The following is a 26,062-nucleotide window of genomic DNA, read 5'->3' as shown; positions in this document are numbered from 1 at the left end:
CACGAAGGGCACAAATTGCATGCAGAAAGCATGCTGTTCAGGGGTATCAATGACCTTCGGCACAAAACCGTTCTCATTTTCGCAGTACTTTCGTAAGTAAAGTTTTTTCGCCATGCCAAGATTGTCACCAGAGGAACGAGAACAGGCCTTGGGTATGTTGCAGGTCGGCGCTTCAAGCAGAAACATTGCACGACGATTTGGGTGTCATCATTCGACCATTCTGAGGCTTGCTAACAGATACCAACAAACAGGAACCAGCAGGGACCGGCAACGCCCAGGTCAGGCACGTGTTACCACCCCTCGTCAAGATCGAGACATTGTACGGCGCCATATTCGGGATCGAACCTTGCCCGCTGCCAGGACCGCCAACGCTGTCCAGGGTCGACGTGGTTTGATCAGCGCTTCCACCGTCCGACGCCGTCTCCGTGCGGCAGGGTTACGTTGTCGACGCCCTTACGTTGGACCCATCCTGACTGACAGGCATCGCCGTGAACGCCGACAATGGGCTGAACAGCATCGTGTGTGGTTGTTACGACGTTGGCATGGTGTGGTGTTCTCCGACGAGTCGCGTTTTCACTTGCGAAATGCTGACGGGCGTCTACGGGTATGGCGTCGACGGGGTGAACGTTATCATCAGGATTGTGTTGTGCAAACCGATCGGTGGGGTAGAGGCAGCATTATGGTGTGGGGAGGGATAAGTTATCACCACAGAACCGCTCTGATTGTTTGTCGTGGCAGAGTGAATGCCGTTTACTACCGTGACAACATTCTTCAGAACAACGTCGTTCCCTTCTTTCACCAGCATCAAGATCTGCACACATTTCAACATGACAATGCACGAGCCCACACTGCACGTGTTTCGATACAGTATCTGGCTAACAACAACATTCCTCTACTTCATTGGCCTGCATTGTCACCAGATTTGTCACCCATCGAACACTTGTGGGATTACATCGGCCAACGCCTCGCACGTCGTCCGCAGATCAACAACCTTGGGGAACTCGACAATGCCTTGCAGCAAGAGTGGAATGCAGTGCCTCAGGACTTTATTCAGAGACTTATCCGTTCAATGAGGAGACGGTGCACAGCTTGTGTTGCTGCTAACGGGGGTCATACACGCTACTGACTTTCCATTTTGACCCCATCTTTATTTCATTGTCAGCTGCATTAATTCTTCACTGTTTTGCTTGATTGTTTTTTGCTTCTTTTCTTTATCAAACATTGGTCTACACAAATATGTAAAATTTACATAGATTGCTCACTTCTGCTCTTAGAAATCCACAATTGTAGGGGTGGTGCGTTTTCAATGATGTTCAGTATATTTTAGACTGTATTACTCTCTATTGCTCTGTTCAGGAGCGGTACCCTAGTGGTTAGAGCGTTTGTTCGTCACGCTGAAGGCCCGGGTTCGATTCCCCACGTGGGCACAATGTGTTAAACCATTTCTGGTGTCCTAAACTATTGCTGAAATATTGTTGTGTAAAACCCAACTCGCTCCCTGTATTGCTGTTCATGTTTTGTCTCTTTTATAATAGTGGTTTCGTGGCTGTCGTGGAGCGTGTCGTGTATTGTTTAAATTATTGTATTATGAGTAAATACTTTCTCGTGTTGAATGATCCTGGTATAATGTATAGAGTGTTCGACACTGTATTTCATTATGTACTGCGTAATGTTGTTTTGGATATGCTAGTATTATAAGATGTATGAACGAAATTGTGTTGATGTTATGTGTTAGAAATGTATCTTGATTTATGTAGTATGTGTCGTGTACATCGACGTATGATGATTATGTACTTTGTATATCGGCCTATAATGATAATGTATTTTGACACCTGATTACCGTGTCAATATGTTCTAATAATTATTTGTACCCTATACTACTGTGACTAATTATGTAAAGAGCATCCTGTGTCTGTGGCATAATAAACTCCTTGTTTATTCACTCAGGTTCTTGTGTTGTGTGTGGGTTGGTATAGTTACACCTCCTAGCTGCCAAGCGAGCTGAGTTAACAGGACCGTTCATAATTTATGGCTGGGGGAGGGGGCGATTTTAATGGAGTTGCATGTACAATGTGAATGACGCCCTCCAATTAATTTTAAAGTAAGTGACGCCGCCCTGGTTGCCAATGCCCCCACCCCACCCAGTACGTGTGCAAAACTGATGGGGCCCCCCTACCTCAGAACGAAATGGGTTACCCCCTCAATTAAAATCGTCATATCACACACACACACACACGCACGCACGCACGCGCACACGCACACGCACACACAATAAATTATGAACGGTCCCCTAAAGTGAAAGAATTCATAGTATGGTTCACCACATATGGTTCACTAGTTCCTGTCGATGCTCATGCTGGCGATCACAAACCACATTGGCGGTCCAGCCTTTCTTCCTCCAACAATAACAGGTGCGATATGAGTGAAACACTCTCGAAAGCTACGGTAAAGTTTAACTCCCTCGTTCACTGTTGTGAACAGTTTTTGCACGTCACAAATATACACAATGTTTACAAATCAATCATTCGGGGTTCAGGTGTGAGGACCTATAAACGAACCTCGGAGGACCAAAAGGAGGCCAACAGCTCAATATTGAATGGAACAAAAGATCAGACTGAGGATGCGTCAGACGTTTGCAACACAACTGCACAGGAAACTCTGCTTCCCCCCCCCCCCCCCCCCCCCAACCTCTTCTGGCGCAATTATCGCTACGAACTGTCATTCATGTTGTGGTGAAAAGGTAATAAACAGTACAATGCTCATTTATTTTGTCATTTTGACAGGTAAGTCAAGAGAAATATTCAAGAATTGTCGATGTTTTTTCACGAGGGAGAATATGGATAATCGAGGTATGACCGAGGTTTTCCATATTCGTCCGAGTAAACATTGGTACATGCATTGTAAGTCCCTTGGAGGACAAGATAATGTCCAAGGTGGATATCTGAAAACAACCTCAAATGACGTCATAAGAGGTTGATATGCGGATGAGCCAAAACAAAGTGAATGGGAACATATCGTCCCGAGGTGTGTATGACGAAATAGATCCCATAATACATTTATTGTGCAGGGATGAACGTTGAAGATCCTTGTCCACCTCACTCTTTGATTCTTGCAATCGTCCAATTGTCTGATTCAGATCGGCAGCGTTGAGACGTCCCATTTTCGTGTACAGCACTTGCAAAGATCGTGGATAAAATTGTGAGATTCATTTGGGTCTTTTATAGTCAACGAGGGCCGTTGAAAAAGTAGTCAGCCTAACTATATATATTCTCGATGTCCACTGTCTGAAAAGCTTCCATTTTAATTTGAAGGAATCACTAGCGAAGTCATATCCAACATTTCATGTGGATAATGTGGTTAACGAAATATTAGACATCACAATAGTAGGGTATAATGTTTCTTGGAAATTTGCAGAAAATGGGAAACAATCTGCCATTTGGTACGTAGTAGTACTTACAGTCCTATTATATGGCGCTCACATCCAAGCACATTGTCTGCTCACAGAACTATGTACATTGCTATCCTTGATCATAGGACATGCTGCCTGTTGGGTCCGGTGAACTAAACACTCACATTGCAAGCACATACACACGGCTATCTACTTTGCAGTTGAGTGAATTACGACGATGATGATCTAAGTATCTTGTCCCATCTGGGGACCCGAGCCTAAGTGCCTCCTCTAACCCGAACCCGGACCTTCTGCGTGATACACCTTACCGCTGTTCCAAAGGTATGTCATCATATAATGTCATGGCGAGGGAATAATTGAACTGGCGATTGTTTCAAATTGCATTTTTGTGCAGTATAATAATCTAAGATTGATTCTAGTGAACACCTACCAGTCTGAAACATACACAAATGTTTCTTGCAGACATTGGTTCCTGAAGTTTATGATGGCCTTTATTGCAGATATTACGTTTTTGGGGGGTATCAAACCAAGATACAAAGTCTAAAGTCTCATAAACATAAAAAAAACAATAAAAAAGGGGAAAAAACCATAAAAACAGATGCATTTGTATCATATTCTACATATGAACGTCCCTCGTGGATGCACACACAAACACACTCGCTCACACACACACGCGCGTGCGCGTTAGATCACATCAATCCATACCAAACCCTTCCCCATCCCTAACACTACCCGTTCTTTATATGTTGTATAGCGATAGGTCATGATACAGAGGGCAGTCAGAGATATTGATCATATATTAGGATGAATATAATTTTCGTCACTTAGTTAATATTTCTCCATTTGGGTTATCGCGCATAGATTGTTGCTACCTGTGAGGGTTTGGGTTAGCATATAAACCTTCAGTAACTCATGCTTCAATAACCCATGTCAGAAAGGGCTATTAACGGGATCGGCTGGTCAGGCTTGCTGACTTGGTTGACACGTTATTGGTTCCCAATTGCGCAGATCGATGTTCATGCTGTTGACCACTTAATTGTCTGGTCCAGACTCGATTATTCACAAACCACCGCCATATGGCTGGAATATTTCTGAGTGCGGCGTAAAACTCAACTCATTCACTCAGATTTTTGCTGTGACCTTACACATGGGTGTTGGTGAATCTCGCCAATATACTTGGTACCAGATTTGAATAATATCCATCATTTCTTTCTTGAATTATCGCCCCAACAAGAGAAAAACAAATACACGGGTATTTACGAATGATTAAAACCGTTATTACAATCTACCGAAATATTTGTTACATTTTACTGCAACCTAGAGTTATCAAAAATTTACGTCAAGTTTTATTACAATTTACATTTTTATTAGAATTTACGTCAAATTTATTACAATTTGCTGCAAGTATTAGAATTTTTATTACAATTTACGTCGTAACAGTCTGACTCTGTGTGCTGGCGATTAGATGTCTGACTCGGAGGTTGAGGGTTCGAATCCCGAATGTGATTCAACCATTAGAGTACTAGAATTTGTACTTTACTATGAAAGAGTAATCGCAAATATGACATATGCTTCTGAGTATACTGTAAAATATGATCAAGGGCTGAGCATTAATTTCCTTCCTAAATCCAGCTCTTGAAACTAGAACCATTTCCCTTATATTCGACCACAGTGTCAGTCTATAATTGATAATAGATACAAATGTTTTACCAACAACTTTTGTTAGAGAAATGCCCCAAAATTGTTTGGGGTGTTTCCATTCTTGAATAATGGCATAATTATTGATTTAGCCGATTCGAAAGGAAAACATCTAATCAAATATATTTGATTAAAGACTTTTCATCTTTTCTGAAATAACTCCACCCAAGCCAGCAGCCTTTCCACATTTAGAAGGAGATTCAAGCAGAAACTTATCAACATCGCTAAACTCATCACATCCATTATCTTTATTTATTGTATCATCATGTACATCATAGATAATATCGTCCTCAGAAAACAAGTCCCTGAAGTGCTTGTGATATACTTTGGAGGGAGCGAATATTTTGCCAAACTAGCCGTGGACTGTGAATGGTGCTATTTAGCCGAGATGTCCATGAGCTCTACACTCCCAGTTTAAAAGTTCATCAAGAACTCTGATACACATTTTTAATGTGACAACAGCTTCTCCGATTTTGCTCAGTGCGACAACGCCTGAACCGCCTGAGAACCTTTCTGGATTCTGATCTAGCTACATTACACTCCTTCTTAAACTTGGGTTTTCGATTTAGATCACCTAAATTGTCTCCTCATACAAGATGCCGAATCTAATATACACTCTGTGAAATTGTCAGTGTCCTCTCCAAGAGGACTCTTTTCTGCCATCCAAACTTTCCTTGAGTGAAGTTATAAAGTCATCCTGTTTGGAAGCACTCCATACAAATTTACTAAAACTAGGAATCTCACCTCAATCAACAGTCCAGCCCGACCGGTGTGTAGAAGGGAATCTGAGCGACAGCTCCAGGGGAAAATGATCAAAGTCATACTTTCATACGAACTCTAACAAATGTACAAATCAGCAGATAAAATTTTAAAAGACTGATGTTAACAAAAAGAGAACTGAAAAATCTTATCCACATTCATAATTGTTATCTTAAAAAGTTGGTGATAAATACTTTTCGTTTATTGCATTATTACCATCTATGGAAGCACACTTTGTATGCACTCGATCTATATCAATGATGGACTAATCCGCAAATATCAAATGTATAAAGCCATCTTGTATATTTTAACAAGTGCGCGCGCGTGTGTGAGTGAATGAATGAATGAATGAATGAATGAATGAATGAATGAATGAATGAATTATGATAATGATGATGGTAAATCAACCATCTTCCCACAAGTGAACCATACTCATACGCATGCTGGCACTGATACGCACACACGCGTACCTGCATGCTCTTAGAACAGTTTATGGCTTGTGGAGGGTACATAGATTCAACTCCCGATCTTTGTTAAGATCAGTTCACTCAGAGGGTGTTTGTACACGCGACAATACCCTCTGTAATTGGTGTTTGCACACCTAAGGGACCTGCTCACCTGTGTTATTCATGTGCCAAGCTGCGATCAGCGCCACCGAAACCTTACCCGAGGTACATGTGTGTATTTTACCTAAGCAAACAAGGGTATTCAAATTACTTATTTGCATTTGGTATATAAATGTTTACTCATGCGTAGCCTATTATGAAGCACTTTTTCTTTACATCAAGTTTCATTAGCAAACGTATCACACCAAATAGCTTTCGCTGGAGCTGTCATTATAGATATACACTGGCGACTCGAAACAAAGGGAATAATGATTTGAAGGCAGCTGTTGTTGAGGTGATGTATCAAAACATAACGTCTTATCACAATATCGTGTCATGCATAAACAGGATGCTCATAAACGTGATGGGGGGTTTTCTCTATAGGGGAATTAATCACGCCCGATAGTGGAAGTATCCTCATTATCACAAGTTGCCTGAACGTGTGGCTCACTTAATTCCACGGGCGTTAGATGGTATACTTCCAACACATTCTCTCAAATGACTTTTAAGCAGAATATATTACATGAGAAGTATTATGAGGGTCGCGAGGAGGTAGTTTTGCTGGAGCCAGCCGGAACAGATTTTGATTGATTCAAGTAACAGGACGTCACACGTGAGAAAAGGTTAATGGAAGGGGTGCGTGCGTGCGTGGTTCAAAAGAGTGCGCACAATAACGACGTAGTCGGATTTCGATTATACAATGCCATTTACAAAGTGGTCAAATGTAACACATGTCATATTTGGGAATTACAATTTCTCAGTAAAGTACAAATTCTAGTACTTTTTTTGGTTGAGTCCCATCCGGGATTCGAACTCGCGCCCTCAGAGAAAGCCACCTAATCGCCAGCACATAATTGTTGTAGTAACGAATAAACCCATTTGAATTGCGTCATTATAAGGCTTATAGCATTGCAGGGAGGGTTAGACAGTAGGGAAAATATTGTGGTACAGGGAATGTGAGACTAGGCAGGCATGACACGTTTGAACCGCAACACCGTGATCTCATGTAGATGTCAGTAATACTGTAATACAGGAAAAGCTCATGCTACAGAAAGTCACATGTGCCACTCAGAAGAGTCAGTCAGCTGACACACATTGCAGTGAAGTTGTTAATATCACCAGTCAGAAACAGCTGTTTTGCGACAAGAGTCAGGCCATACAGACCCTGAAATAAATATATCCAATAAAGCCTTGGCAAGTCTAGAATGTGTCGCAAGGTTCGATTACCACAGTGTCTGAAATGTCTCCGAGCTCCTCTTTTTTTACATTTTTAAAAATCTAAAAACTTGTTTCTTCTGTAAAATATATTCATTTAAGGGACTATATAGCTAGATGTTAGTCTAGGGCGGGACAGTTCTTTAGCAAATAGAACCTTGGGGTTTAAATATTAATAAACCATCTGTCCACCCATATTCACACACAGTTGCTTCACCTAGCAGTTTCCAAATTCAGCATATGTATACACGTTAGCTGTTGATTTCTTTGATGCGTTTTTATTTCATCGCTGTGCTGTAAGTTAGGATATTTACACTGGACTTGGTTTGGGGAGCCACTGGTGATGGTGTGGGGAGCCACTGGTGATGGTGATGAAGCCATTTGCAACGACCAGAAGATAGAGATACAGGGATGTGGTGTTGCGACCTGAGGTATTGCCCTTCGTACAACAGCACCAAGGAACACCATTCCAACATGACAACGCCCGACCACACACCGCCAGGCTTACCACAGACTTTCTAAACCGCCAAATGTCGATGTTTTGCCCTGGCCATCTCGTTCACCTGACCTTAACCCCATTGAACATTTATGGGATCACCTCGGGAGGCAACTTCGACGTCGACAACGTCGACAACGGCAACCACACAACGTTCAGCAACTGGAACAGGCTCTCCATGACGAATGGGCCAGAATTCCTGATTACGTCATCAGACGGCTTACGTCTTCCGTGAGGAGACGTGTCCTGGCGTGTATCGATGCCAGTGGGGGCCACACAAGATATTGAGTGTGTTACCTATTGTTAGGACTTCATGTCGTCTGTTTTGTTGACAATGACTTTCTCATCAGCAGTTTTGAAAAGTGTAATTTTGACCCCATGTTTGTTTGACTTAACGTTACTGGAACAATTTCGGTTCTGAATGGTTTATTCTTATGTCATTATGTCTGTTTGAAATTGCGCTTCAATACACATTTTCAATTTTCTCTCAGCGGTGTGTTGTTTGTCTGCCATTACGGGAGTTTACTTTGCCATTACGGGAGCCAATTGTACTAATGTATATGTATATGTATATATATATGATGAGTCCAAAAATTTCTTTGTTTAAAAGTGATACTATGAAAAAGCGTTTATCCAACACTAAATTCATACGTAGCACTAGGCAGCCTAAAAATCTATGACAATGTGTGTACTAAATGGAAACAATTAGATTCTGATATCAGTCAATTATTCTGGTATTGTAAACATGTCAACTCTTTCTGGACTGATATTCACAATGTCGCATAAGCTCGAATATATTTCAATAACGAAAATGTTTTCTTAGGATTTCCTGACCAAAATGACCCTTTAAATGCTATGATTCTGGTCATAATAGACTTTATTTTAAAATCGTATTTCAAACAATGACAATTGAATTTTGAAGTTGTCCTGCAGGCGTTGACAAGCTACTATTATGGTTCTAAAGCAATAGCATATTCAGCTTGTTTTTGCAATAAATTTATTAGGTTTAGCTCCAGCTGTCACTGGTTACTTGCTTGACACAGCTTGTGAACATCTTGTAAATGTAACATTCATTTCTTGTGCCAAATCAACTTGTCATATACATTGTCTAAGTCAATTGTATTCTAATCACTGATGTTTAATGTGTCTGTGTATGATGTATGATACGCTGTACAGAAAAAAGTGGAATATATAAAGATAATAGTTATTAACGAGTTAACGAAGTAGTTTAGAAAGGAATTTGTATTTTTCTTAACCAGTGACTACTGAGAGGAACAAATACAGTATGGTTCAAAATTATTGAGAATAGCTAAAGCATTTCATATTATTAAACAAGAACAAATCAGATAAAATTGAATGTATTGTGAAAGTGAACTGACCTTTTCATGTTGTGTAGGTAACATTATAATATTTTATCAAGGCTCCTTGAGCTTCACGGCACAGTCTAAGACGGGTAGGCATACTTCCTATCAGAGAGGTTAGTGTCTCGTGAGTTATGCTGTCCCAGTATCGGACCACTTCTCTCTTCATTTCTTCAATTTTTGTCAACCCCTTTTGATTCACACATTCCTTCATCATCCCCCAAATGTTCTCAGGACTATATGCAGGAAATGGTAATGCAGTCACATTTTCCTCCTGAAACCACTGCTTGGCATGTTTTGCGGTGTGTTTAGGATCATTATCTTGCTGCAAAATCTAGTCATTTTCATAAAACACATGTGCACTTGGAAGGAGAAAATTATCTAATATGTTAGTGTAGCGTTGACTTGTCAGATTTCCCTCAAACACACACAGCGGGGTCGTTCCTAATAAGGATATCCCTCCCCATACATGAAACTTTGGGCTGTATTTAGGTCGTCGATACAACGGTGCTGACGCATACTTTGTCCATATTTTCACATTATTGGGATATACCCATATTGAGCTTTCATCAGTAAAAATCACATTTTCCCAGTCAAAGTTTTCATGTGCCAAACACCACTCAACACGCCTGTCTTTATGTTCTTGTTTCATGAGAGGAGAAGGAATTCCAGTCTTTTTCTCCCATCCAAGATCAATCAAATTTCTTATAACTGTAGATTTTGATACAACTGTTGATCCCCTTTCTATCATTTCATACCTGATGTTGGAGATGCTTGCCCTTTGCTTTTTAGACGCTAAAATTCCCAGCCGGACGCGATCTGAGAAGTCCAATTTTCTGGGTCTCCCTGCTCCTTTCTGGTGCCCAAAATCCTTTCCCTCTTTAAAATTCTTCCTAATCCTATACACAGTAGAAAGAGGAGTTCCTGTTCTCTCTGCCAATGTATTTACATCATCAATTCCTTGATTACACAACTCAAAAATCAACCTTCTTTTATCTTCAGCAGACATTGTTGACAGTGCTGAGGAAAATGACGTCTGCTACAAATTCAGGGGAGGTAACTCTAATTGTACTATACTCAGTAGGCCAAGATGAGTTACCTCCCTTATACCATTACTTAGTTTTAAGTATCAGTGAATCGGTTGAGGTGTTAGGATAGCTCAAAGTAAGAAGAAACATTCTCAATAATTATGAACCAGACTATACATCCTCATTTACAACGTATGTCAGTATGAAATCCTTCTCTAGTACCTTTATTTCTTGAATGAACATACCAAGAGTCGATCCCTATCCTACCTCTGCTTGTTTCCTCGTGGATATACCGTGCCCCTGCTTGTCTCTTCGTGAATATCCCATACCTCTGCTTGTCTCTCCGTGGATATCCCATACCTCTGCATGTCTCTCCGTGGATATCCCCTACCTCTGCTTGTCTCTTCGTGGATATCCCATACCTCTGCTTGTCTCCTCGTGGATATCCTATACCTCTGCTTGTCTCCTCGTGGATGCCCCATACCTCTCCTTGTCTCTTCGTGAATGCCCCATACCTCTGCTTGTCTCTCCGTGGATATCCCATACCTCTGCATGTCTCTCCGTGGATATCCCATACCTCTGCATGTCTCTCCGTGGATATCCCCTACCTCTACTTGTCTCTCTGTGGATATCCTATACCTCTGCTTGTCTCTCCGTGGATGTCCCATACCTCTGCTTGTCTCTCCGTGGATGTCCCGTACCTCTGCTTGTCTCTCCGTGGATGTCCCGTACCTCTGCTTGTCTCTCCGTGGTTATACCGTACCTCCACTTATCTTCCCGTGTATACCGTCCACAGTGTTTGCACAGTAGAATGAGAGAGAGGGAGAGGGGGAGAGAGCGCTCGCCCCTACACGCACTGTACACATAAGCCTGCTCCTTCACGGACTGTTAATCATCAATTCCGGTATCCTGACAACGGGTGGTTGTCAACCGCTAACACAGACCTACAACAATCAGTCGATAACTTTGGATTAATTACCCGATTATCTGATTATCTCCCAACATATAGAAGGTACCATACCAAACGTGAGATGAAGGCACATGTTAAAACTTGAATGTAAGTCCCATCCAGTACTTGGGTTTCAGAGCAGGGTTAGCGTGTCCCACTAGTTATCGCCCGGCCAGGTAAAGCTGTTCGCCTGACAACACAAACACCCGACTGATCTGCACTGGGGCGTTAATCAATACTTTAATGCTGTAGCCATAGAATCAATTGTTTACTCCACCTGGAATCAAACTGTCTTTCTGCGGAGTAACTGGGCCGTTCAGGTGACCACGCATGGTTGAGTTTCTGCCCAGCGAGACCAGTGTTGTCAGCAGCAGTTACATCTGAACACCACAAGCAAGACCGGCTATACCTGGACACTGATCGGACGGAAGGTATGTAACGAACAACTAGCGTCTCGCTCTACTCATTTTGTGGCGTTGAAATAGCACTGGTCATTGCTCGGAATGATCTATTTTCATTGAACTATACCCTACAAGTTTAGAAATATTCTAATGAAACGCTGTTTATCTAAACGGTCCACTACGGACAGAACACGTTCTTTATGTGTGTTTAGTATGATGGACGGGGTGTTAATAAGGCGTTCAGACAACGTATTTGTCCCGCGTAACCATGGCGATATGACAGTCAGGTGATCATGATATGCTAACTGTCGGGGTTGTTGTGTTATGCTTATTATGTAGGTTTGTATCTCTATACTAACTGTTTGTGTCGGAGCAACAGGTGTATGCTTTGCTAATGTATCACGCATGAAATATTCCTTGGTCTCGTTCTGTGGTGGGTCAGTTAAGTATTGATGAACATCACCATCTCCACGTGGCCGCCATAGCATGCTTCATGTACACAGAGACAGGGCATCATGGATGTTTAGGTAAAGATGAAAACGAGTACCTACGAATGACAAAACTGCAGATTATACTGGGGTGACGAAACAAAAACCCGTACAACGAGGACAGCTGCATGTTTACCAGCCGTGTCTATTCACAAATATGTGTGTCAGGCGACAGTCACCGCTACATTTGTTCGCATGAGATATGTTAATGAGTTCTCATAAGCGGGTAATATCCCGTACCGAAACCGGTATTCACCTGTGTCACCCTCACACTGAATGAATCACAGGCGGGGACATTTGAAGTGGTTTTAACTTCAAGTCAATACCAACGTCAGTGATTCATTTTGAGTCCACACCGTCCCGAAGTAGGTGGAGCGTGTGTTTGTGAGTGTGTTGGTGGTGGTATGGGGATTGTCATGATAATACGCTAGTAGCAGGGAGTGGAGTCATCCCACGGATGACACCATTACCTTGTCAGCTTGCTGACGGGGTTAACCAGTGGACACCTGTCTTATTGGGGACAAGGCATCCGACTTCGAGTCAGAAATTCCATGGTTCGAATCCCAACAGGGGACTAGCAAATTTTATAGCCGCCACACGTTGCTATGGTGATCTGCACTGTTCCAGTGGAATGACAATATATTTCCATAGCTACGTCTGAATTCAGGTAACCTTAGTGCAATGTTAAGGAATAGGAGTTACGGTTAACCTTAGTTAAGGTTTGCTTCGTGAAAGAAACCCCATAATCCCCTTTTAAAAAAGCTCTAAAACTAATGCTCTGTACACGCTTCACGCGTATCTCCGTTTGGTGGCTACACATTAGTGCACTAGAGGGCGGTGACACATCTCAAACGTTCCACACATTTTGAATCGTTCTAAGAAGGTATATGCGACTAACTACTGTACACAGATTAATATGCTTTTAAAAGCTACCGATTAACGGATACAAACACTCAAAGGTTTCCATAGTCGTGATTATCCGGCTGAAACATAATAAGCCACAAATAAGGTGCTTATCTGCGTTTACGTCAAACGTCATTTCAAGTCTATTTCCTCCGTAGCAAGAAGGTCAAGGCACACAAAGGTGGCCATGATACAGACTAAGTCCATTCATAAGTTAATTAAGAACACTAATGGTAAACTATACCGTATCACAATGAGTGTAGACAAGTAGAACAATTCCTCTTCTCCACAAGGGGCACGCCCGTTCTGCCCGTTCATTAATGAGCGCTGTTCACGTGTCGTTTGGCAATATAATTAAGCGTTGTCACTGAGACGTTGCCACCGAGTAGGTAAGTAAATTTTGTAAACTGGCCTCGACAATACAACTTCCCAGCTATCATCACGCACGTGATCCATTACTCGCCTAGTAAAGCGAGAAAATCAGCCCCATTTAAGGCATTCTGGAACAGGACTTGTACAATTTAGCACCCTAGCCCTTTAAGGTTTGACTGGCATTGGTCCGGTTAATTTGATACATTTTCTACTACTGAAACCAAACTGATACCAAGAGAAACTCTGAAAAAGAAAAACGAACACAAGAAAACAAATGTTTCTCCATATGAGTCCAGTTAGTTAAACAAGATGAAAACATGATGCATTATTCTTTCATTGTCCTCCTGGATTAACCTGTTTCAAAATTTAATACACCAGTCTTTTTCAAGCATTTTCAAACAATACTATAAGCTTGGCCATATATTTGAATTTGTGTTCTTGAATTAGGCATGCCTACATGTTTTCCATGATCTAACAAGATGATACCTAATGAATGCTTCAAATGCCCCTGTCCAAGCGGCTTTCACGCGGCATGTTATTGTTCGTGTTGGCCAGTTAACCGAAGCTGAAAGTGTAGTCTTCACAAGTGCTTCTCCACAAATACCGTTACTGTTTAGTTGTTTAACACTAAAACGCAGCAGTTCACATACACGATATATACAGATGCATTTGAACAATGTGATGCATGATCTTCATGCAGTTCATTTGCATAAGGTTTGCAGCTGCTTTCCTAAAGTTAGTGAAGAAAGTCACTTATCGAATCATATGTATATATGCATAACATATAGTGAGTGCTTCAGGTGAGTCTAAACTTTTGGTGGATACTACACGTTTTTGCGTGAACACTATAAATGTGTAGCTCTTGTGTTTTGCCGTATACGGGCTGCCCAGGTGTTACATACAATTGACGTTCATCACGGTAGTGTTAAACATGTGGGGTTGCTATGGTAACCTGAGTAACATATATAATCATGTTTCAGCAAATGCCAGGTCATTTATATTTATCGAGCACAGGAATGGTAACTATAAACTATCCACTTTTATATATTGCCTGCATTTTCCCCGATGGTATTCTTATTGTTTATGTGTTATTGCTAAAGGTACTTTTTACTTGCCACGTATTGTCTAACTTTGTGAATAGTTGAAAAATGTTGTCTATAGACCTTGTTGTACATTTCAGAGATCATCGACAAGAAGTGATTGCGGGATACTGAGGTGTCCATGTGGGACTGACGTAACTATGAAGACTGTTCATATCAAGAGGAAGTTCCGTGTGTTGTTACTGATATGCAGTTTTACGTTGTTGTTGTTGTTGTTGCTGTTGAGCTGGAGCGGGTGTCCATCAGGGGGCTGTGTCCGTCATACAGGACCCTACATACGTCAACTGCCCCACCGTGAGTGGAGGAACACCACCCACAAGACAATACTCCGATGGACAGGCTTCTTTGGCGACATGTCGTGGGAGCAGTCAGATGACAGGTATTTTCAGAGATGCAAAGTTAAGACTTGTAAATTAACACAGGACAAAGACAAGGTCGGCGAAGCTGACGCTCTTTTGTTCCACGCTGGATCTACGTTTAACTTCTGGCGGGGGATCACGTGGCCCACTGTCCGCCTTCCGCACCAAGTATGGATCATGTATAATGTGGAACCGCCCCCAAGAACTCCTTTAAACTTTCAAAATTTAGCAGGTCTGTTCAACTGGACTGCGTGGTACAGGTTTGATTCGGACGTGCCTGTGACATATGGCGGTCTGGTTAAATATGACAGTGATATGTTAAATAAATATTCAAAGACATCAAGGAACTTTTCTGCAGAAAGACCAAGGCTAGCAGGATGGATGTCGAGTAACTGCTATGACTACAGTCGACGTCTTGTTGTTATCAATAAAATCAAGCACCACCTTCCATTGGAAACATATGGCAAGTGTGGGGTTAGACGCTGTCCGGAAACGATTTGCAGGGATACTATTTCTGTTTATAAGTTTTTCTTTGCGATAGAAAACTGTCTGTGCAAGGATTATGTATCGGAGAAATTCTGGGAAGCTCTTCGGCGCCAGCAGGTTCCCGTTGTCCTTGGGGGAGCTGACTATCAGAAGTTCGCTCCTCCCCACTCATTCATCAACATCGCTGACTTTCCTGACATGAAGAGTCTCGGAGATTACTTGCTGAAGCTGGAGAAGGATGAACAGGCTTACAACAAGTACCTGGAGTGGACGAAGTCGTACGACGTGTATGGGGAGTTGGAGGCGAGGCGGCTGTTCTGGTGCGACCTTTGTGAGGCCCTCCACGACAAGAGCCGACCGGCTCAGGTTTATGACAACCTAGATGGCTGGGTGAATGATGAACCTGAATCATGTCCGCAGTGGACTGTAAGTGGACCTTTACTTTAGCTTTCTGTAGTTCATTAAACATATTAATATAGTAGTGATCGTGAAACATAAAAAAAAAAAACAGACAAAAAAACAAACAAACCCAAACGCACATAGTACCTAGTTGTACTAAACAGCGTCTCTGTGCAGTTCCATTTCAAAATCGTTTCACTTCCCAAGACGCTCGCTTTTGAATACCAGGACTTCATGTAGTTAAGATCGTGGAACAATGTATCTAGTTATAGAGCTGGACACCGGGACAGTGAAAGTCCTTTTCCGTCACCGCAATTATCCCAACAAGATAATTTAAGTACATGGGAAGTTGCACAATGGAAAACATGCAAATATTTGGAGGTAAAAGATCGATGGCGAGATTTGTTACGGCGTTCGTTAAATTACGAGATATAGTGACTCTGGCAGCCAAGGTTGCTGTATGTTGCGCACTGATCAGGAAAACGTCATGGGACAGCCCTTGGCTCTCCGAAAACAGCAGTTGTGTCCAGACAGCCGAACATGTACATGTGTATCTGAAGCATATAACCATTCCATGGTCAGTAATATAACTTATTGTTATTCATCAGGATAATAATTAGTAAGTAAATCGTGGACGTATGGTCATCACAGCCTTTACCTGATAAGGGAATACAATACGCACAGTAATAATATTACGCACTGTAATTATGCGTGTTTTACGCTACTGTAAACTTACACTAATAGCAGGCATGAACTGCAGGGTGTCATACTGTATGCACACAAAGGACTGATCTACTGGACCCTCTGTTATTGTCACTGGAAGCCGCGGGTAAGGTCACCTTGAAATGTTGCTAGAAGGCAAATCCTTAAGTTTATTGTTTGCTGTTCCACCAAGCCCTTGCTGTAAAAGTCTAGAAACAAGTCTAGATGTTCCAGTGGGTATACTTTACAATCCAAATGGAGTTTCCGATTCCGTCAACAATATTCAATATATATAGTCTAGTAGTACCAGAGCCTTTGTCCCACAGGCGATCAAAATGCACACACTGAAGGTAAAAAACACGCTGCATAAAGAATATCGTACCTGGCCACATCCACGTGATACCTGTATTCTGCATAATTGCCAAAGTGATTCAGATGATTGTGTTTTACAGACTGTCAGCTGTCGCCAGAGAGAGGGTGGTCGTGAAGCATAAATATGATCCCCATGCTTTTTGTCTCTGTTTCAGCTTGGTAATCAATTGGGTCGGTGGCTAGATGGTTTGAAGATCAAATGGAGCCTAATGTAACGTATCAACCAACAGCTGTGACTGTTAACGACATGCTAGTTACACTTGTCATATCAAGGACGATGTAAACGTTTCCACCTGCATTGTAGCATGCTGTTCTGTTACCATTCATCAACACGTGTATGCTATCCGTACTGCATAATATCAGCTCTGGGTGAACAACAATGTTACAGTCTATAGCAAGTGGAAATGGATATATAGGATACCCATCAACCCATGAAGAAGATATCAGATGAATATATCCTACCTATATCCTATGTCAGAGATGATATACCTTACAGAAGTCAGCTGAGTATATCCTACCTCGTGGATACTGGACAGAAATTATATACTTTACAGAAGTCAGCTGAATATACCTTGTGGATATTGGTCAGTAACAATATACCTCACAGACGTCAGCTGAATATTCGCTACCTTGTAAATACTGGACAGAGGTTATATACCTCACAAAATGGACATGTGACTTGTGGTTCCTAGCTACGGGGTGATCACATGATACTAAGACAGTTACATTAGCAATGCAGAAAACAGCATGATGGTGTGGACATCGGTAACTACTGCTGCTGTGCTGTATGTTTACTAGAACTAGGGAAGTGGATAGTTGTAACAATTCAGTAGAGGCTACGTTAGTTTCACTTTCCGGTTAGAAAGAAAGGCTAGCAATATGGAAGCGCTCACGCAATCTGAACACACTTTAAGGCAGCACAGTATACGGTGCCTTGTAAAAACTGTGACATTGTTTTCATATACATCCACGTGATATTTGTTTTTATAGATAAAAACATCAAATGTTCTCAATACTCTGCCGTGTTTTTTTTTTTTCACTTTAGTGATGCTGAAGATACACTGCGTCTGTGTTACCAAACGAAATCTTTTCTTCCATATATACGACATTGTAAATGATATATGACATTCAACTACAGCGACATGCAAAGCTTACACAACACAAAGTTCAGAGAACGAGTGTGTGGGTGAGTGAGTGTAGGTGAGTGGTTGTTTGAGCGAGAGAGTGAGTATATGGGTGAATGCGTAAGTAAGTGATGCTCAATGACACTTCCAAACATAGTCCTCCATAAATCGGAGCGAGGAGACCAACAATGTCCTTTAAACGTTGACCAGTGTCTGGATTCAAACCGGGGTCTTCAGAATGTGCACCAGCAATGTTTATTAAGATGTTGAGAATGAACGTAAAGCATAGTGTGGGTTGAATACGGGCACAAAATGAGAAACTTTCTTCCTTGGACTGTCTATTTTACATACATATGCCTCATGAATTTGAAACAGTTAAGTGCATTGTAAATACCTCACTCAGGTCAACGCCAGGGTAACGCGCAATAAATCAGTACGGAGAGTGTTTCGACAGGATAAATACCTGACCTCCCAAACTTACCCCATTCAACGATGCTGTACCGATGAATACGTGTATGCCCCATTGTCACAAAACTATAAGGATACTAACCTGTGAGCAGGTCAAGTGTGTGTTCGTGAATATGTCGCACCATAAATGTCTGTAAATATGTATGTGTGTGTGTGTGTGTGTGTGTGTGTGTGTGTGTGTGTGTGTGTGTGTGTGTGTACACGGTATAGTCAGTGTTATACAATTTATACAATATATTGTGCTCTTAGCATACATTTCATATGGATGTAGAAAAGTTTCCCGTTTCAATTCGGAAAAAAGTGTGACCTAGTTTTGCTGAAATGCTGTACAAGCGGCTATAGTGTCGGTCAAAAAATGAGTATACCATCACAAGTGGTAATGCTGATGTAAGTTACAAGTGTTTTGCAATGTTATGAACACGACAGTATCACTGACACTGTTTGGTCTAATGCCAAGCCGTGAGCTCTCAACTGTGTACATATACTTCATTTACCATGCACAACCTGATGTCCAGTCTACAGCAATTATCCTGACAGAAGTATGTTATAAACCACACCATCTACTAAGCACAGGTCTGAATGTCTAGAATGTCTGAATGTCTAGAATATTTTAAAACATTTGAAACTGCAAGAAATTGGGAAGAACAAAGACACCGACTAATAAGATATATTGTGTATGTATATCGTAAATCTGGGTCTAATAATCATCCAATACCCATGCTTTCCATGAGAAAGTAATAGTTTGACCTGTTACAAACTAGATATGTAAATCTCCAAGTAATGCATACTTACGTTGAATGATGAAAATATTCCTTGACAAACAGATACTTCACAGGCATGTCTTGCTTTGATTCAGTATACAGACCGGTGCCACTTATATTCAGACATTTGACGTAATTTCCATAGACTTACATGTTAATTTAGTGTAGCATAAATATTTTTCGTGGATGTAATTTTCGTAAGATCCAAGTAGAAAATTGCACACTTGTGGGGAATCATCTTACCTAGAATCACATATTTTCTGTTTAATTTTCCGTTTGCTTATTTATCGAATGGCAACATGTTCATCAACATATCCACAGTGTCGTGGCCTGTGGGATTGTGCATTGATGAACCATACCTAAGTTGACAAATATGTTGTCATTAGTTATATAGCGGTTGGAAAACTGAACTTATATCATGTGTGCAGAGCGGAGATGATTTCACATTTGCCCGTCAGATTTTACAAAGATCCATCCTAAAAAGAAAATTGTTTATGCCAGACTGGAACAGCATGTTAGTCTATGGTAAATACGTCAGAAGTCCGAATATAACTGGCACTGGTCTGTACACTTCCATCTCTTCCCAAGTATAATATGGGAAAATCATTACAGTCCTTGGTTGACGATAAGTATATTTCAGAATTGGGTGCAAAACTATCGTCACACAGCTGCACAGACAGCTTTCCAAAAATAAGGACGATTTTACAGCATCTTCGCTGAGCATGCTGAGGTATTTGAAAGAATTAATCATAATTGAATTGGAGAGTATATATGTGTTCTGTGTATATGGTGTATCTTCTTATGATTAATGCTGCTTTATGTCTGCAAAAGCAACTAAATGTGGCAAAGATTACACATGACAATACGTAACAACACACTGCCAACATTTGGAACTATATTCAATGTAAAACACGACATAGTTTTGGATAATTCAACAAATTCAAAATATACACAAAAAACTTGATAAAGCACCCCTTTTACTTTTCAATGATATGTTTTCAACACGAACATAAAACTAGTCGTGGTGAAAACATTGAAAACCATGACTTTTGTCGGACCCGTATGATATTTTGTTTTATTAAGCGATATTGATCAGAATTGAAGTGCAATACCTCTAAGATGATAGTTTGAGATTGTGAACCACTGTTATTCTGATTATTATGGGACATATTTGAATTTCGTCGGCGGGAGTATAGGAAGTTATCGGTTATTCATGTTAAACCGATTGTCCATCACCTGGAATATGTATGCACTTTAGATCATCCGAGACGTGATATGTAAAGCATAACACCATATTTAGCAAATCACTCTGAGAAAGGGTTGATTTGATAAAAGTATTATTGTATGCACGTTATCATAATTATTAATATTGTTGTATGATCGTCTGTATTAATGAATGCATTTGCCTTTGGTCAGACGCAGTCTCTGTCATATGTCTTAACGTTGATAATTTAGCAAATGAGACTACAAGCATATTTTGTTCATTCAACTGTACCCTGTTCCTCAAAGCCAAAATATTAAACGAAAGTGCATCTGTGTCTGTGTGTGTGTCCTTCGGTGACTTAGCACACGTAACTATTATTTGGCAGTTTGTCTTTACTTTATGTTTTACTAGTATCGTCATCAAGATTTAATGAACAACATTTCCTTATTGTCGGGAGGCAGATGAGTCAGAAGTCAGTGTCCAGGGTGAGATTGTATGACACATCGTTCACTTTCTGTGAAACGAAGCCAGATGAAAGTAAATCGCATTGATCGTATCCCTATAAATCTCCCCACCTCAAACTATGGGGCATACATAGATTATCCCGAGTTGAGTCTATATGCTGGTCGAGCTGGGATGCCTTTCACAACAGATGCTGTCATTGTTTTTGGTAATTTACGTGAAATAGACACAGAAGTCATGGACAATAGCTCTTATTATTCTGTATTTGGTTATTTTTCATTTGATTTGATCAAATTTTGTTTGTAATATCTTTCTGAACTCTGGGTTTCTGAATTCTTGTACTGTAGGGAGATAGGTTGACCTCAGAGTGAGGATTAAATAACTCCGAGTAATCGGTGCGCAGTCAGCACCTCTTGGTATATAGACCATTTGGTATATAACTGGTATGGGTGTGGGTCAGACACAGTCTGGCAGTCGACACTGAGATCAGCTGATGAGGGTGTGGGTCAGACACCGTCTGGCAGTCGACACTGAGATCAGCTGATGAGGGTGTGGGTCAGACACCGTCTGGCAGTCGACACTGAGATCAGCTGATGAGGGTGTGGGTCAGACACCGTCTGGCAGTCGACACTGAGATCAGCTGATGAGGGTGTGGGTCAGACACCGTCTGGCAGTCGACACTGAGATCAGCTGATGAGGGTGTGAATCGGGCGTAGTCTAGCATATGTTACCAAATCGCATCTGCTAGCGAAAAACGTCTGATGATCTGGTACAAGTTGCCCTTTTCCATTACGACAAACAGCTCATTTATCCAGTTTCAGTTGTCTTTACCATGTATACACTTAAATGTACAATATTGTGTTTATTCTTTAGTTGTACGAGTTTATGACAAGAGGAAGTAGAGTCCTTAAGAGCGACGATGCACATTCGGTTGTCTTAAAACCCTGTCACAATCCAAGAGAAAGATGACTAGCATAAAACAAGAGACAATTGTCACACCGGAGACTCCAATCACCAAGGCAGATTCCCGGTCGTCATGCGCAGATGTCAACTTCCGCTTGTTTTTGGAAAGAGTTGTTTTGTCAACAACGAGCATGCCAACAGTCGAACGAAACTGGTTCTGTGACCGACGACCAAACCCTGAACATCGACAAAACTTGCTCGCTGCAATTACATACAACATACAACTCACAACAGCGGAAATCAGAATTCATTAAAAGGCAGTTTCAAATACTCAAATTTACAAAGATTTAAAAAAATAGGGATGATTAATGATGCCCAATTGTGCATTTTAGAATAATAAAGCAAGTCTGTAGCTGGAATTGAAAAATGTACTTAAGTATGCTTCCTTTTCACCTCCCATTCATATTACTACAAGTTAGCTATTCCGTGAATCTGCGTTGTGGAAGCTATAGTTATCACATGTACCTACTGAGTGATAACGACAACGCCAAGTTATTTATTTACCTTTCTTGTTTGAAAACCTGTTTGAGTGAGTAGAAGTCCTAGATGTTGAGGATGTAGAAGGTGGGCGAATTGAGGTGATGGCACTGGAGGCAACTGCTGGACCAGAAGCAGCTGTACTTGAAATGGTAGTGACACTACTGATGTCTGTGGGTGATGAGGTAGTTGAAGTCATCACTGTCTGTGCTCTCGTAGAACTGGTCGATGGACTGTCAGTGGCTGTTGTCGTTGCTGGTAGCGCTGATGGTATTGTTGTTACAGACTCTGCTGTTTTTGTTCTTGATGGTGGTGTTGCAGAAATAGTTGGATTCCTAATTAGAGTTACAGTTGTTGTCGAGGTTGTTGTGGTTGTGGTTGTGGTTGTGGTTGTGGTTGTGGTTGTGGTTGGGGTTGTAGATGCCGTTGTCGTTGGCACATAGATACAGCCGGGCATTGTTGTAGTAGTTACAGAAGGCGTAACTGGTGCAGGTGGCGGGAGAGACGTGCAGGTGTACTGGGGGACACGGTTGTTGTTGGTGTAGGACGAAGACTGACCTCTTGAAGAATCTGGACACAATTATAGTAACTGTTCATATAGTCATTCATGCTCGAACCTGGTTCAGCTGCATTGTCATATATCCAGCATCCCCGTTGTAGCACGGAACTATACCTTCAGTAAGGTGCTGCATGATAGCATTAGACTCAGAAGGACATTCAATATGGCGCTTTGGAAAATCTACCTTGTACTCCTTCAGAAATATAATGCTCATGTTTGTGTTTAAGTAGTACATTTTATCACGCACCTTTCATGATTTATAAGAATATGCATGTTTCAGTTGCAAATCCACTGGAACTGCAAGCCGGTACTAATAGGAAGGAGAAACAAGAAACAATGGCAGGAAATGTATTATGTAAAACCGTGTTTTGCGATTACGTTTAAAGTTTGATTTGCTTCATAATGTTAATGTAATGATCATCGATACGTGAGGTGAACGAGGACCCGGAATCAACAAACCCCACCAAGTCCGAGATAGCATTTATAGTTGGGCCAACTACGAATGCTATCTGGGGTGTTACAACTTCAAATGGTGACCTGCAACTTCAAGCTCGTCCTCAAACGCTGATACATAGTGATTGCCTCGTGTAAATGGCTTCTGACACCAGAATCACCAACTGCTTAAGACATTTAGGGTGTCCTAGATGCAATGGCACTTTTGCTCACACCTAGCTACATGCTTAGACATTATGAAACTATGACCATTGCACATGAAAATATTGTCAAAGTATTGCCTTTAAAAAGGATTTGCACAAATGTCTTGAACATTGTCACGTAGACACGCACACGCACACGCACACGCATACGCGCACACTCGCTGTGAAATTATCAAACAAGTTCATGTGAACAACTACACCAGCTACAACAACTACTCCAACTACTCCAACTACTCCAACTACACCAAATACTCCAACTACTGCAACTACACCAACTACTCCAACTACACCAATTACTCCAACTACACCAACTCCAACTACTCCAACTACACCAACTATTCCAACTAAACCAACTACACCAACTACACCAACTACTCCACTTACACCAACTACTCCAACTATTCCAACTACACCAACTACACCAACTACTCCACCTATACCAACTACTCCAACTACTCCACCTATACCATCTACTGCAACTACACCAACTACTGCAACTACTCCAACTACACCAACTACTGCAACTACACCAACTATACCAACCACTCCAACTACTCCAACTACACCAACTACTGCAACTACTGCAACTACACCATCTACTCCAACTACACCAACTCCAACTACTCCAACTACTCCACCTACACCAACTACTGCAACTACACCAACTACTCCAACTACTCCAACTACTCCAACTACACCAACTACACCAACTACTCCAACTACACCAACTACTCCAACTACACCAACTACACCAACTACACCAACTACTCCAACTACACCAACTACTCCAACTACACCAACTACTCCACCGCTTCGTAAGTGTGCACATTTCTCTACCTTACACATTCCAAAAGTACTCTTCAATCTTTACGACAAACGGTATCTAACTGACAGTATATGATATATATCACATCTAGGTTTAAATAGACCATATACCCATACAGTAAGTAGCATTAAAACCCTGAAAAATAGCAATATAATCGGGTGTGCATATTTTTGCATGCAGCTGTTGGTTGGATACTTTCATAATGTACATGTGCTTCTTTAAAGGAGATGACTTACAGTCACATACGAAGTTTCATCATAACCAAATAACTAATTTTTTTAAATGTCTTGATTCACCGTGTGAAAATCACACCATTCATTTGTTATGTATCTTCTCTACAATATCAACAACTTTCATTTAATTTTCAGGATTATGTAATAATTTCTGCCATCCATATACATGTATATGCAAACACACACTATCTTTTAATAACGTCACTAAATCATATCAGCTAAAGCAAATAGCTTCCTCTACAGACTGAATGGGCTTTATGGGTGTGGCCAGTAACGAGGGAAACGGAGAGATTGGGGCTTTACTGTAACTTTTCCCTTCCACTTAAACGCTGTTGGATTTATCGATTTCCCTGGGTAAATCTAATTTTCTGTGTAGACTAAAATTTCGTGTCTTCCATTGATGACGTTGTTGATATTGCTGATCCTATTTTCTAAACATTAAGTGACAATTTGTCAATAATAATAGAATTGATGAGCAGACTGTTGATATAGGGATTCGATCAAAGGATCCTTTGGTACGCAGTCATAGACACTAGAAACCTTCAAGGCAACAGAACCAGGTCATATATTGATGCCATTGTAAGTAAATGGTTTAGAAGGCCATCACCAGTCGTGAACATCATGAAATACAAATATGATCGGTCGTAAAGTAATGATAGCTTAGAAATATGATTGCCAGAAATAATAAAAAAAACGGTTTCTTAATCAGTATCAACGACGATGGACGATGTACTCACACTATACACGATTAGCCACCGTGTCACGACGGTGTGTTCAATTCACACATACACACACTCACACTACACACATCACTGTAGCCACAGACTGATGATGAACTCACAAGAATGGCAACGCTTGATATCAGTGATGGTCGTTGAGCTGCAGGTCATCGGTGGCGTGCCCAGCCTGTAGAGGTCCACGTCCATACTGAGCCAGCAGGTGCCGTCATTGTCGGCACTTGTAGCAACACACTCCCTCCCGCCATCTGTATACGTCTCACACATCTTCAGACACTGTGTATAGTTAAGGACGCCAGCGTTGTGGAGGCTCCCAGACAGTTTGGACCCTCCGAACGTCTCGAACCAACACCCATCTGAAGGTAATAGGTTGGTTAATTTCCCTTTGGATATTCATGCTTCTCACTGTGCATCATATTCCAACATCGCCACCATCATTTCTACCGTTTCTCTGTCATTGCTACATCATTCTCGTCTTCGTTTTCCTCAA

General features: G+C 41.3%; 2 protein-coding genes across 4 annotated transcripts; both read left to right on the top strand.

Annotated features, from left to right (window-relative positions):
- Window positions 1-11,354: 11,354 nt before the first annotated feature.
- Window positions 11,355-18,119, top strand: LOC137266068 (alpha-(1,3)-fucosyltransferase C-like). 3 transcript variants are annotated; one of them, XM_067801568.1, is made up of 3 exons: window positions 11,355-11,951; window positions 14,865-16,055; window positions 17,258-18,119. In XM_067801568.1, exons 2-3 carry the CDS (start codon window positions 14,925-14,927, stop codon window positions 17,315-17,317), a joined length of 1,191 nt encoding a protein of 396 aa, XP_067657669.1. In that variant the 5' UTR covers window positions 11,355-11,951; window positions 14,865-14,924; the 3' UTR covers window positions 17,318-18,119. The 3 variants fall into 3 exon arrangements, with proteins under 3 accessions (XP_067657669.1, XP_067657670.1, XP_067657668.1); XM_067801569.1 differs by lacking the exon at window positions 11,355-11,951 and adding an exon at window positions 12,361-12,448 and having other exon boundaries at window positions 17,258-18,117; XM_067801567.1 differs by lacking the exon at window positions 11,355-11,951 and adding an exon at window positions 14,684-14,703 and having other exon boundaries at window positions 17,258-18,117.
- Window positions 18,120-23,966: 5,847 nt separating this feature from the next.
- On the top strand, window positions 23,967-25,083 carry LOC137264973 (integumentary mucin A.1-like; the record flags this gene model as incomplete). The annotated part of the gene is made up of 2 exons (XM_067800315.1): window positions 23,967-24,591; window positions 25,079-25,083. Coding segments are annotated over 2 exons (630 nt in total), but the record flags the coding sequence as incomplete, so codon positions are not given.
- Between the last annotated feature and the right edge of the window lie 979 nt (window positions 25,084-26,062).

This window comes from Haliotis asinina, chromosome 15 (assembly GCF_037392515.1).
Source record: "Haliotis asinina isolate JCU_RB_2024 chromosome 15, JCU_Hal_asi_v2, whole genome shotgun sequence".
Classification (NCBI taxonomy): domain Eukaryota; kingdom Metazoa; phylum Mollusca; class Gastropoda; order Lepetellida; family Haliotidae; genus Haliotis; species Haliotis asinina.
The sequence above is the reverse complement of the archived record's forward strand: the minus strand, read 5'-3'. Positions and strand labels throughout refer to the sequence as shown.